At 46.7% G+C, this 14403-nt stretch overlaps 1 protein-coding gene across 5 annotated transcripts in view; it reads left to right on the top strand.

Annotated features, from left to right (window-relative positions):
• CTNND2 (catenin delta 2) overlaps window positions 1-14403 on the top strand; it is a 957890-nt gene that overhangs the window by 809375 nt on the left and 134112 nt on the right. For all 5 annotated transcript variants that reach the window (XM_060634364.3, XM_060634362.3, XM_078444403.2 and 2 more), the window contains one exon: window positions 11067-11184. In XM_060634364.3, coding sequence (XP_060490347.3) covers window positions 11067-11184 — 118 coding nt within the window. The remainder of the gene's footprint in view (window positions 1-11066; window positions 11185-14403) is intronic.

Here is a 14403-nt window from a genome sequence, read left to right as displayed (position 1 = left end):
GTTCTCCTACTTCTGAGAAGACAGAGATCTCAAAATACAAGGAATTGGATGGCCTTGGCCTGGCTCCTCATTTATGTAGCCACGGTGCTCACTTGCCTGAAAGCCACCTGTTGGTGAAGTGAATATTGCATTTCCAGTTTGCAGGGTTTCCCAGCATATTAATATATTGTATGTATTTTTATTTTTTATTTTTTTAATTTTTAATTAATTTTTTTTATAGTGTATGTATTTTTAAAGCTCAGGTTTTGTGACTTACACTCAGTTGTGCCTGGTCGATAAGGAGTAATTTGGGCTAGTAAAAAAAAAAAAAAAGAAAAAGAAGAAAACACTGGTTTTTAATTCGTTTTGTAACTTAGTTTGCATTCTGAGCGGATATTTCCTTTTCGCCGTTGGCTTTGTAGTGGGGCCGTGGCTGGCGGCCGGTTTTGTTCCGTGGGTGTGTCTGCGTGGCCGCTGGTGGTGCCAGTGGGTACGCTCCACGGAAGGCCCCCTCCGTGGCAAGCAGAGGAACCAGGACCGAGGTCGGGCGTGGGGCTCGCAACGTGAGATGCTCCCTGGTCCTGAGTCCGCACAGAGAGCCTGCCACAGACGTGCCAGAGTGACATGTTTCAGGCGTTCGTGGAACACGGCGGAGCTGGGCCTCGGCCCAGGAGGTGGGGCCACGTGGCGGTGCTCCAAGCTAGCCGTGTGGCTCGGTAGCTACAAAGTCAGGGCACAGTGAAGTGAGCGCCGCTCACGCCCGCGTGCAAGTGACAAAGCGACCACGGGATATGCGTGGACCACAAAGGACCGCAGGCGCGATTAGGTTCACGGTTAACGGTTTTAGCCGCTCGCCTTTTTTCCCTGGGATTTCCTCGTCATTCCGCCCAACAGGACCCTGGCGGCAGACGTTTCCTAGAGCAGTTAACTCTGTGGCGTCCATCAATTTTAATTGGAATCACGAAGCTAAAACCCTGGGTAGTACTTGCCAGCCATAGGTGTCTTCCAACTCAGGTACTTCTGGTTCTGCCGTGGGCTTCTTTGCAACAGTGCGCCCTGCTGCATGGCCAACTCCGGAAGGCGGGGATCTGGGCATTCTTAACAGGGACAGTGTTCAATCGTCGACAGAAGAGGAGCCTGTCCGTCTCTCTCTGCTGGCTTACGTTCATGAGGGTGGCTGGGGTGTCAGTGCGGAGGGACCACCGCCCTGAGGACAGCTCAGCCTCAGTGTTCGCTGCCAGCCCGGTAGGTAGTTGGTCTTTAGGCCACTGAAGCATTCTGTCCCTGCAGCTCTACAAAGCAATTACCGAGCCCTCACTGTCCTGATTTATAAAGAGATTGCCTTCCTTGCGAGAAGACAGTAAGGTGCATAGGAGGAATCCAAAAGCAAGACTTGTGCTAATCTTAAAAAAGAAGAAGAAGAAGAAGAAGAAGAAAAGACAAAAAATAAAAAGGGAAATTTATTTCTCTGGAAATCGTTCTGACTTGGCTGTAATGAAGGTGCCACCTTAAGAAACAAGTAAGCCTAGGGGTGCCGGGGTGGCTCAGTCATTTAAACGTCAGACTCGTGATTTCGGCTCAGGCTGTGGGATCCCAGCGTTGTGGGACCAAGCCCTGCCTCAGGTTCCACACTGAGTGTGGCACGTGCTTGAGATTCTCTCTCTTTCCCTCTGCCCCTCTCCCCCCACTTGTGCTCTCTCTCTTAAAAAAAATCAATCAAATTAAAAAGAAACTTAAAAAGAGAAACACATATGTGTAAAGAGAAGTCAAGAGCTTTTCAAATAAATTCAGCCTTCTGTTACTTGTACCAAATAAAAATGAACAGAGGTGTGGCTAATCTTAATACAGGTGTCCCTCAGTTGTCAAAAGTTTGAATCATGCCACTTTGCTTTTGCAAAAAACCTACACGAGTAGCCGTTTTCACAAACTGAAGGAAATCCAAGAGGACTTTTGCTTTTATGGGGAAAAGGGTGAGAAGCAAAACCTGTGTCCCACGCTGGTTTTGCAGAGAGCTGGGACCGAGGCAGGGATCCAGAGCAGCAAGAACCGCCCCACCCAGCTCCTTCCCTGCGAACCACGGCCAGCGTCCTGGCATCCAGCGCCCAGAACTTCAAACCGCGTCTGTGAGCATCTGGGCTCTGTCTTCATGTATTTTGTGCATGTGTTAGCGATGTGCCCTCAGGTATCAGAAAAGCCTAAGAGAGGAGATTTCAGGGTCTGGGAATCCTCAGAATTGTTTTCCTGTAAATTAACGATAATTGCTTCTTTGCTTTACACACTTGAGCGTGTGAAAGGTTTCCTAGGAACACCCTACTTGGGCCCAGCACAGGAAACTTGACCATTCATACCATTTGGCACTTAAGGCTGGCGTTGCAGATAAGGTTCCAGAAATTCACTTAAGACCCCACTACAGACTTCACTCAAACAGAGCGAGGACATTGCCCATTTCTCTCCCTTAGGATCCCACATACTCACTATCCCCCCAGGAGAGAATGCCAACCACTCCACTCTCTGTTCACTGGAAGCTGTGAAGACTGAGGTTTTCAGGAGCCTCTTCCGCAGTAAGAGACCAGCTGAAGTAAAAGGTGTATGAGGCGCCTGGGTGGCTCAGTCGGTTGAACATCTGACTCTTGATTTCAGCTCAGGTCATGATCTCATGGTGCGCGGGTTTGAGCCCCGCATCTGGCTCTATGCTGACGGGCACAGGTCCTGCTTGGGATTCTCTCCCTCTCCCTCTGCCCCTCCCCCACTTGCGCTCTCTCTGTCTCAAAAAATGACTTACAAAAACAAAAAGAAGAAGAAGTAAAAGGTATCAACCAAGCACGAGAGCCGTCTGGACCAAGCTGATGCCCACGTGTCTGGTAGCTTATCTCGTGGCTAATCAGATCAGGGATAGGGCAAAACAAGTACTTTTGTCCCAAAAAGTGTGTCATCACTTCAAAAAGTGCGTCACATCAGTGCTTCTTACACAGAGGGCTTTTGTCTGCTCTGAGGTAGATAAAACATCTCCTGGCCTTGCATAGTTGAGGGCACGTGCCTTATATGTCACCCCCTCGCCCCCTCCCCTACACGCATGCCCCAAGGAAGAATTTTTATTTTCTTTTGTGTGTGCATTTTCACGTCTATGTATTTTTGACAGACAGAGCATGAGCGAAGGAGGAGCAGAGAGAGACAGAGACACAGAATCCAAAGCAGGCTCCAGGCTCTGAGCTGTCAGCACAGAGCCCAATGCGAGGCGTGAACTCAGGAAGCGTGAGATCATGACCTGAGCCAAAGTCAGATGCTTAACCAACGGAGCCACCCAGGAGCCCCTGATTTCCATATATAGGTGGCATTTTGGTCTTGGTCAAGACAATACAATTATTTGATCATTGAGAAATATCTTCTTGAAACTTGCGTGAACCCACTACAGAGAAGCAGTTTTCCAGGAAAAGGGTGGGGTGGGAAATATATATGGTTGGTTTGAGAAGAATTTCATTTACCCTTGAGTAAAACAAACTAATGCCCTTTCTTGGTTTCCTATGCTGCTGTAACAAGTTACCACAAACTTAGGGACTGAGGACAACGCCAATTTATTATCCTCCCGCTTCTGTGAGTTAGAAGTCTGACACTATCCTTACCAGTTCAAAACCACAGTGTTGTGCTCCTTATTAATGGCTCTTGGGAGAAGATTTTTCCAAGCTTCTTCAGGCTGTGTCCAGGATCGAATTCCTTGTGGCTGTGGGACCGAGGTCCCCGTTTCCTTGCTGGCTATCAGCTGAGAGCTGACAGCCTCTCTCACAACTTAGCATGTGGCCCCCTCTGTCAGAACCAGCAATGGGGACTTGAAGCCTCATGCTTGAGACCTCTCTGACTCTTGCTTCTGTGCCGCTCCGCTGACACCAGCCAGGGAATCCTCCCTGCTCTTCATGCTCATTGGGTCCACAGGGATCATTTGGGATATTATAAAGTCCCTAACCATAATTCCATCTGCAAAGTCCCTTTTTCCATGTAAAGTAACCTAGTCACAGGTTCCAGGCATTAGGACATAAACATTTGGGGGGGACATTATTTGGCCTACCATAGTCCTCCCTCTGGGCCCCAAAGATTCACATCCATCCCACATACGTTCATCCCATCCTAGGGTCTCATCCCAGGACAGCATCATCTCCAAGTCCTAAAGGTCGACCCAAAGGTCTAAAATCAGCAGCATCTAAATCAGGTGTCATCCGTGAAGTACAGCTCCTGGGGAACTATTCTCCTCCCCTTGTGGTCCTACGATATCAAAGACGTAGGTCATCTTCTCCCAACAAACACCGGTGTGACAGGCATAGGATGATAGTGAGAGAGATGCCAGCTCAAGAAGGGGAAAAATAGAAAATGAAATAGACTACTGGATCACAGCAGCTTAGAAATCCCGCCCAGCAATCCCCATTAGATTTCAAGGCAAGGGATTTATCTTCTGTCATCCTTGGCTCTGCTCTCTGGGTAAGACGTCCCAGAAAGTCAACATTGGAAACGCCCCTTGAATGAATTCACCAGGCAGGTCAGGGGAGGCTTGCTTTGGTTCCCTCTTGGTTATTGGCCAAGTGTCACAAATGGTTTTAATTTTTTTTTTTAACACTTATGTATTTTTGGGAGAGAGAGAGAGAGAGAGAGAGGAGACGGGCCACAAAGCAGGCTCCGCACTGTGAGCACAGAGCCTGATGCGCGGCTAGAACCCATGAACCCTGAGATCATGACCTGAGCCAAAATCAAGAGCCGGACGCTTAACCGATGGAGCCCCGCCCCCAGGCACCCCCAGATGTCACAAACGGCACATTTCTGCAGAGCCACAACAGGCAGGAGAGCCACTGGTGGTACACTAGCCGGCGTTCAGAGCAGCCTGGCTGGGCTACTGGGCAGCTAGGTGTCAATCAAACAGGACTTAGCACAGGTAATGTGGTTTAGCAAAAGAGCATCAGCATGATTCACCTTGGTGAACCATGAGCCCCCCGTGGTTTTATTGAACACAAGGGGCTGGCATAGCATACCAGGCTTAGTAAAGATGGAGACGTATACACCAGAATTGGCATTTGCCACAGACTGCTACCTGTCCCTACAGGTCCTATCCTCTGTTAATGCCAGGAGTGGTGGCCTGGAGACCCCACCTCTGCGTGGTTGTGCTTGGTTAGCATTTCCACAGTCTGGTCACCTGGAGCCACCCCTAAGCCTGTTATGTGTAGGTTAAGCCTTGCCCTTCAAATTTGAAGGTACATTCCATGAAATATGCATAAAATGCTTTCTTGATGAGACACGTTTATCATACTCCGGCCTCTTATTTCTTAAGAACCTATGACTTGCAGCAGCAAATGTTAAGGAAAACAATTGATGTCCACATTTATAGAATTACAACCTCAGCGGGGTGCCTGGGTGGCTCAGCCGGTTAAGTGTCCGACTTCGGCTCAGGTCATGATTTTGCAGTTTGTGAGTTTGAGTCCCCCATCGGGCTCTGTGCTGATGGCTCAGAGCCTGGAACCTGCTTTGGATTCTGTGTCTCCCTCTCTCTCTTCCCCTCCCCTACTCGTGCTCTCTCTCCCTCTCTCTCTCTAAAATAAATAAACATCGAAAAATTAAAAGAAAAGAATTACAACCTCAGCAAAGATTTTAATTACAACTTAAAGGTGAGTAGTAAAACCTCCATCCAACTCAGCCTATGTTTCTTTTCCAGACACATCTAGGCATTACTTCCAAGGGAGATAGGTTCCCAAATCCTTCATACCTCTGTTTTCATACCGATGATATCAGATCTAGGCACATCAGATATGTTTCTGCTTGCCTGCTAGACGGAGCTCCCAAGGTCAAGGGCCAGGTGTTCTTTTTATTCCAAGACATGGCATTAGGTGTGGAGCAGAGTCGATACCCAGTCAAGGTGGGTTAGTTCGTTGCTTTGAACTGATCTATCTGTTAGCCTTTCTTCTAGTTCCATAGACTGTATCTCACAAAACCCATAACTCCTCCAAATTTCAGTTCAATGTTACTTATTGCTGTAAAAAATTAAAAATAACTTGTATGTGCATTAATAGGGTAATAACTTTTTAGGTTATAAATCATCATATAATTATCCACGGAATGCCCAAAGTTGTTCCATGAATAGGGTGCATAGGTAGGTATTACCGTGAAAAGAGGCTATGGTAGGCTTTTAATGCATAAAAGCAAGCAAGGTGCTTTACAAACCACTATGGTAAAAAGCAAAAGCATACCTACACAGTTTATTGGTATGAGTAGAAAATAACCTTGAACGATAAATGTCAAATGGTGACAGTGATTTCCTTGGACAGAAGGATGAGGGGGAGAAGAGAGAGTAAGGATGTTCGCTTTTACTGATGTATTTCCCCCAGGGTTTGAATACCTTTACAATAGTTTCAGATTTTTAAAAAAGCAGTAATGAAAATTTTCAAAATGAGGGTGTCATTGTTGCCAGGAAACCTTCCATTCTACCCTCTGCACACCCCTCATCCTCTCTGCAGGCTTGCAGTACATGTTCCAGGTGCTTCCTGCAGCTCCCCGCCTAGTGTCTCTCTCCCTCTTGGATGGGGGTCTCTGGGCGACAAGCAGCTAGAACACTTAACATTTCCTTCGTAGACTCCATACCAGGCCCTGAGCATTTGGCCGTATCACCACACGGTCGGGTGATGCCAGATGCTCCCATCGGCGCACTATGGATGAGCAGACCAAGGCAAGGCACGTGCCTGCCTCCACACCTAGGTAGCCCCAGCTACGAGGCCATGCCAGGTGCACGAGAGGGTCCACCTTTGTTGAAGTTATCAAATGAGAACAAGGCAACAAGCTGGTCCCTTGTTTTGCTAAAAGTTTGTGAAGGGGCACCTAGGTGGCTCATTCAGTTAAGCGTCCGACTCTTGATTTCAGTTCTCACAGTTCATGGGATCAATGCCAAACTCTTCCTGCAAGCTGGAGGTGAAGAGAGCTATGGCTCGGGGATACCTGATTGTCTCCAGGCGGCAAAATTGTGCCGTTCTCTCCAGCACTCCGTGTGTCTGATCAGTATTGTCAACAGTCATAAGAAAGCTCATATCTCAAACTTGTTTAGTTATGTTCAGCTGTTGTCTTTTTCTTCCTTCCCAAATTGAGCCTGCTCTGAATAATCCAGGATGGGGGTTGTAGTGGCAGGGCACAAGCCACAGTGTAAGAAGCCTGTATTCTTGACGAAGCAGACGTCCAATATTGTCCAGTGAGTACGGCACACGGAGGTAAATCAGTCACACGAGTGACTGTCCGATGGGAGGGCTGAATGCACGAGTAATAGCCACCTTGCTCTGAGCACCTAGGTTGTGTTGGGCACTCAGCTGTATGCTGAGCATACAAATGACAACAACATGCCTTCTACCCTCCAGAAGGTTCTGACGCAGCAGTAAGGTCACAGCCTAAATAATTCTAATACAAAGTCAGTGGTGATGGTTAAGAGAGATTCAAAGAGCAAAGAGAGTGTAGAGAAGAGAGGGCTCGTTTCAAACAGACTAATTGCTGAAAATCTCATCCATTGGTTTTCTCTGCAGTTTCCCTGTTCATATCCTGACTATCTTGAAGTGGAGGCACATAAAATGAAGGTCTTTCATGTGAAATGCTGGTTGCGTTCCTTTGAACGTGCATTACAAGTGCCACTTTGGATCCTATGAGGGCTCTGTATATTGAATTTGTTTTACATAAGCTCAGTGAGTGATGGAAACTAAGAGAAACAGCATGTCAAACAGCACTGAAGAGAGGGGAAATAAAGCAGCTTAACTCGTTACAGTTGAATAACAGAGATTGTAAGAGATTTTGTACCTTTTCATTGTAAGAAATAAAAAGTTTCATTTTTATCAATTAGATAAAAAGATTATAGAACCTACTTTAAGCAGAAATCTCCAAATGACATGTCAACTGACAGTTCAATCAAGATTATAAAGATTATTTCTAAGGCATAGCTGTCATGCGATCTTTGTGCTTGTTTTACAAATAATCCATCAGTATTTGTTTGAATGTCATGTTTATGCATAGAAATTTGCTGTACCGGTTTCCCATCAGACGTGAAAATCACCTCGGTCAAGATGGGCAGAAGGTGGTTTCAAGTGCAACAGGAGGGTGGAACTTTGTAGGTTGGACACGGGCTCATTGTCCCTTCCTTAGGACCATGATTAGTTAATTGCTACACACACAAAATGTTGTTGGTTTTTTAAAAATTTTTAAATAGTGAAGCATGCACGATATAGTAGATCTTGTTTTGTGGGGGGAAAGGAGAAACAGGAAACTCTCCTCTCCTCCAGAGTGAAAGCCAGGGGTGTTTTTCTGATGTGTTTCCCTCATTTAGGAGTAGTGGCTTAAAAGCCAACTCACCCCCCAGAGGGTTGTAGGACACTGTTCCCCATTGATTAAGAGACATGTGCACACCTCATTCTGTTCAAAAATATGTATTGAGCATCATCATACCTGAAGACACTGTGGTAACTCCCTCTTCCCCTCTGTATCATAGAGGTGTGTTTGTATGTGTGTGTTTACATGTGTGTTTATATGTGTGTGATTATATGTGTGTGTGTGTGCGTGTGTGTGTGTGTGTGTGTGTGTGTGTGTGTGTGTGTCCCATTCATTTCCCCTTCTCTACAGGGACCCAACTTATTAGTCATCTCATTTCTCAATATCTTACACATTTTTTAAAGATTTTATTTGTAAGTAATCTCTACACCCAACGTGGGGTTCAAACTCACAACCCCAAGATCAAGAGTGGCATACTTTACTGACTGAGCCAGCCAGGCACCCCACAATATCCTATACATTCTAATATAGCAGCCAGTTAGTAAGTTGTTGTTTTTTTAATTTTGGAGGAGAGTGGACTAGAATCAAAGAAAAACGAGAATAAAGGATACTGCTTAGATTAATATTCACAACTATAATGTTGACCGATTGATAATTCATGATCTTTCCCAGGTTGCCCTGTCCATTGATTACCACTGAAAATAGGCTGATCATTATGAAGTGTATTTGTGAATGAGGAGGCAGTCTGCCCTCACCATAAAGCTACTCAAGGGCAAGACTGAGCATTCATTGGAAGAGGGCAGAAGACTTCAGACTAGGGTGTACAGAGCTACCCTCAGGCACTTTCAAGACTACATTCCATCGTTCTCTCTTTGGAAAAACAACCTCTTCAGAGTATAGGTGCAAGATTTAAAACACACAGGCACACTGCCATCCAGCATTCTTCTGACCAAAGAAGTCTGATTGGGATTTTTGACAAGCCTATTACTCTAACAGCCTCAAAGCCTGACCTGGTGAAAACCATTTCAAGGAGGAGTGGTCTAAAACTGCTCTGTCACAAAGGCCGTCCTTCTCGTTTAGAGTAATACCAGCAAAGCTCTCACCACTTCTTCCTGCAGAAATTTTGGCTCTTCCTCCCTCCCCGAGATCCAGAAGTGCGGGTTGGCCACCCCAAGAGGGAGTCCTGACACTTTTCCTAAAAATGCTGTCACTATTTGCCTAGTTATATTATCTGAGGAACTGAGAAATTTTGTTTATATTTTAAGATGAGCAAATGCCAAAAATACTAATTTGAATTGAATAACCTTTCCCAGTCTTAGATTAAAATGCGGAGAGATCCTCCGCATTTAAACACATTAAACACATCCTCCAGAACCTTCTAGATATCGAAGAAAACATTTATGTTCAATAGCATTTTAGCCGTTAGCATTTTAGTGTCGGCCCTATTTTATTTTCGTTCCTAAAAAAAAGTAGTATATCCATGTTGTACATCAAGCCTGAAGGCCTTGCCTTCCTCTCCTCATAGACTGGGTTCAATCCCAGCCCCTCCACTAACTCCTCCCTCTGTGGCCTTGGGCAGCTCTCTCAGGGTTCTCATCTGTAAAACAGAATGAAAAGTAACCTCGAAGGACATTTTGAAAATGAAATGGGAATGCCTCCGCCAGTTACAACGTGGGCGTGAGATTCATCCTGTTTAGTGCCTCCTGCGGGCTCTGTCCAGGGCCACAGATCCTTGGGATCTGCCATGTGGCAGCCATCAGCAGTCAGCAGAGAGGGTGCCCTTCCCGACCAGACCCTCTCCCTAGAGCCAGAGTCAGCGCGGTGGTTCTCCGCTTTGGCGTCACCAAATAGGAAGTTATCTGATGCCACCCAAGACTCCAGAGTGGGGCCCAACAGTCTCCTCCGGGTGATTCTGATATTAGCCGAGTTTGAGAGCCACTGGCCTACTGGGATCACTCTCGAGAGATCACTCTTCCCGTGGTCGCTAAATTCCCTCAGTTCCTTTATACCTTCCCTTCACTCACCTCCAGCATCCCTCCAACAGGCTGTGTTGTCCACGACTTGCCACAGAAATTCTCCGCCTGAACCAAATCCTAACCAGGGGTAGGAGAGGAAGAATGTACTCTCAGGTGGTGCGGTCACTAAAAGCACCCCAAAGACTCACCCTTGACTGAGCTTTTCTCATGTCTTTTGTAGAAGTGGAAGATCTCACTGCTTCCCAGCCGCCTGTTCCCTGACTGTCCGCCCCTTCTGTTGGCTTAAGCTCAGCTTGTGCTGGTGCAGGAAGGAACTTGGGCCACGTCTGCCCATAAAAGGTGCCCATGGGCATCCCGGTGATTAAATTTCCACAGAACCCCCTGCCTATGCGCCTAGAATAAATTTCTAGAAGTTTACTTCTGGTAGGGCCAACGTAGGTATATTTTTGAAGCAGGCGAAATTAGATCTCTAAAATATTTCAGTAAGTCAGAAGCTCCGTCTTTGAAAAACGCTCTCGCAAATTTCTCCAAAAAGAGGCCTTTGAATCACAGAGCTTGATTCCCTTGTCAGCTGTCAGCGAAGTAAACCTTAAAGACTTTCCAAGAGCCCCCATTCTCCGCGGCCACGGGACCCTCACAGATGACATGTTCAGAACTCTGAGTCTCCTTTGCACAAGTTACGATGCAGATACCTATGACTTACCCAGTTCTACGATGTATTTGTGGAAACCGTCCCTACTATTTAAAACCGTGTTCTCGGTAAACATTCTGGAGTTGTGCGTGGGAGAAAGGTTCTTTTGGGGACCACAGGGAGGTAGCTGACGTGCCCTTTTGCTTTTGCAGGAATGTCAGTTCAGCCGGAGAGGAGGCCCGCAGGAGGATGCGGGAATGCGACGGGCTCACAGATGCGCTGCTCTACGTGATCCAGTCTGCACTGGGGAGCAGTGAGATCGACAGCAAGGTTTGTTGTGTTTGCATAGATTAAACATCTTAGTCAATAAAGATGCCCAAGGGACTAAGCAACGGCTAACAACGACGGAGAGCTAATGCTGTGCCTAATACCTTCACTCTGAAATCTATCGTGGTCTCCCCGTAGGAATCCTACATTTTCTTGATGGCTTCTAATAATCCTAGCCTAGAACTAGACACCTAAGTCTCAACAATGAATAAATAAAAAACGTGGATTGTTTTAAGTTACTCAGACGGGATGAGTGTATCAACTTTTCCATGCTACATTACCCACAAGCTTCCAGTTTTATTTTTTTGAAATCTGCTTTTAAAAGAAAGAGACCTATTAAAACTACCTGAGCTTCGAATAACTCTATATTCTTACCAGTTAGCTTTTTACAAATGTTAGTTGTTCAAATGCCATTTTAAAAGTGCCTGATGAAGGGGCACCTGGGTGGCTCAGCTGGTTGAGTGTCAGACTGTGGCTCAGGTCCTGATCCCCTGGTTTGTGGGTTCGAGCCCCGTGTCAGGTTCTGTGCAGATGGCTCAGAGCCTGGAGCCTGCTTCAGATTCTGTGTCTCCCTCTCTTTTTGCCCCACCCCCTCCCCTCACCCACTCTATCTCTCTCAAACATAAACATTAAAAATTTTTTTTAATTTTTTAAAAAAGTGCCCAATGAAGGTAAGTAACTGCTTTAAAAATGCTAAATAAACGAGGCTGGTGATATGTTAATCATCAGAGTCTCTTCAGTGTTTGAGTTCACAAACCAAAATAGAGTCGGGTGGGCTTTTCCAGTGTTGGAGGTATTTTGTTTCGCCTCAGTTTGTCTTTTGATTAGTTTCGATTCATTCTGAATGTAAAACTGTAAAGTAATAATGTCCTGATGTAAACACAGACTCTAATGATGCTTTTAAAGTAGTCCGTGTGACAAATGTAAACACAGACTCTACTGATGAGTCCACATGACAAATGCGAGACCATAACGAGAACTTCTCTAGAGCCACACCATGGACATTTGGGGCTGGATAATTCAGTGTTTGGGGGCCACCCCGTGCATTGTAGGATGTTGAGCAGCATTCCTGGGCTCTACCCCCTAGAGGCCAGCAGCTTCGTAGCTGGGACAAACCAAAATGTCCCCAAGATATTGCCAGATGTCCCACAGAGGGAGCAAAATTGGTCCTGGTCCTTAATCCCATGGCTTTTAATGCCAGCTCTTCGTTAGAATTAGGACTGCTTAGTAAATACACGTGCCTAGACCCCATCACAGCCCTCTGACTCTGAACGTCTACCTCTGATCTCAGATTTTTGTTCCTTAGAAGTTCATCAGGTGATTCGACGTGTGGCCTGGACTGAGAGCCCACCTTAGTAGATACAGCTTTGACAAGGATTCTCATCAGAAACACGATGTAATGTAATTTAGTTGTAAAGTCCCATAAAGAACAGGTACGAGTGGTTTGATCCCTTTGGTTACCGGCTGGCGTGGGGAATGACCTAGCGAGGGGTTCTCAACCTTGACTGCACAGTGGAGCCACTGAGAAATGTAGGAAATTGCTGATACCTGAGACCTACTCCCTGTGGTGGAGGCATGATCCGCCTTCTGGGATTCCCATCCTTTGAGTACTAGTTTACCGCAGTTGTGAACACAGTTTGTCACCTGATCGCCGCCACTGACTTACGCTTGCATCCATCAGCTTACTGTGAGGTGCTCCTCAGTTTCGAAATGGAGTATGATGGACCCTAGATGTAATCATCCCCTTTTGTAAACACTGTTAATGGCCATTTTAGAACTTTTAATATCATTGATAGGAAAACGGAGTCCCTAAAAACGTGACCAGTCAAGATGTCTTGAGGATTTACAGATGTCTGTTAACACAATAGGCGATTTTTAAAAGAGCTGCCAGAGGAAATTCACCAAGGCTTCAGTGCGGCGGGTCTTAACGTTCAGAGCAAGAAAGGCTACAGCATCGGGACGCTGAGCCTCTTACTGTAACGGATGCCAAAAGAGCTTAATATTGGCCTTGCAGTTGAAAATAAGGGTCAACAGCCCCTTGCTTTGGCCAACCGCCCATGCCCACACTGGTGGGGAGGTAGTCTCTAGCAGCACGGCCCCAAAACGAAGTGCTGTGAGGCCCCACCCCTTTCTCCTGACATGTCAGACTCCTGGGAGACATTGGAGATCACCTCTTTTAATGTCCACATTCTCTTCAAAAGAGGAACCTAGAATCCCTGGGAGTATTAAAGGCAGGAATCATAAGACGCGGCTATTTCTGATGCAGCAGCTAGAGCACCAGGCTTGGGTAGATTTGCCCCCACCCTCCTGCTGATTATAGAATTGGACCCGGGGACCCCGACTTCGTGACAAGGAAGATCGCCGTAGCTTCTGAAAGGATCAGACTCCACAAGTTACTTAGCAGTGTTTTGCCAGCCAGAACGTGCCAGAGAGTCCTAACGTATTATGGTCCCACAGTGTGCCACTCAGCCCTCTGTCTGCTCACCTCTGAGCTTTCACAGTGACAGGATAGAGGAGGGAGGTGAGTGCACATTCTCTTTACGGCCAGCAAAGCTAATGGAATCCTAGAGACTGGAATCCACACAGGCTCTCAGCTCGGCTCCTGTGACTGGGACAGTTTGTTGAATGGGTAACATATGGTTCAGCAGTCTATGGACAACTTCCAAATTAGCCCTTTGCCATAGAAAATAAGGCGTCAAAATGACCCTGGTGACCACGAGGAGCCGCCAGAAGCTCTGTTGACAGCAGTGCATGTCAAGAGCAGCGCCACCAGCTGCCACGTGCCTTCTGCTGGCGTCCCAAAGAAGGACGGTGGCTGCCTGTTTTTCTGTCCCCTGTCCCCCTGCTTTCGAGGAAAGAGCTTGAATGGGTGGCCCTCCCACACCAAGCTGAGCTAGAGGGATGAGTTCAGCCTCTGTGTCTCCCTCGCCCCATCTTTTCCTCTGCACCCCCACCCCTCTGTCAACCCCACTTTCTCCCCCCCTCCGGCTTCTCCCAGACCATCCCCCAGCCACAGGTAGATCATAAAGCATTTCTCAAAACTGTGGCTGTGTTCCCCGGTAGTCATTTGTTAAACAGAGGCACGGAGATGCCCCCAGGGAACATGAGCAGCAGGATGAGAAGGAAGTTGATTCTCCCAAGTCTTTGATGTAAGGGAAAAAATCAGTTTGAGCTGATTTAAAAATCGTTCTGACTTATGCCATAACATTTCCCTTTCAGGGA

This window comes from Panthera onca, chromosome A1 (assembly GCF_046562875.1).
Source record: "Panthera onca isolate mPanOnc1 chromosome A1, mPanOnc1 haplotype 2, whole genome shotgun sequence".
NCBI lineage: Eukaryota > Metazoa > Chordata > Mammalia > Carnivora > Felidae > Panthera > Panthera onca.
This window is presented reverse-complemented; position numbering and strand designations above follow the sequence as displayed.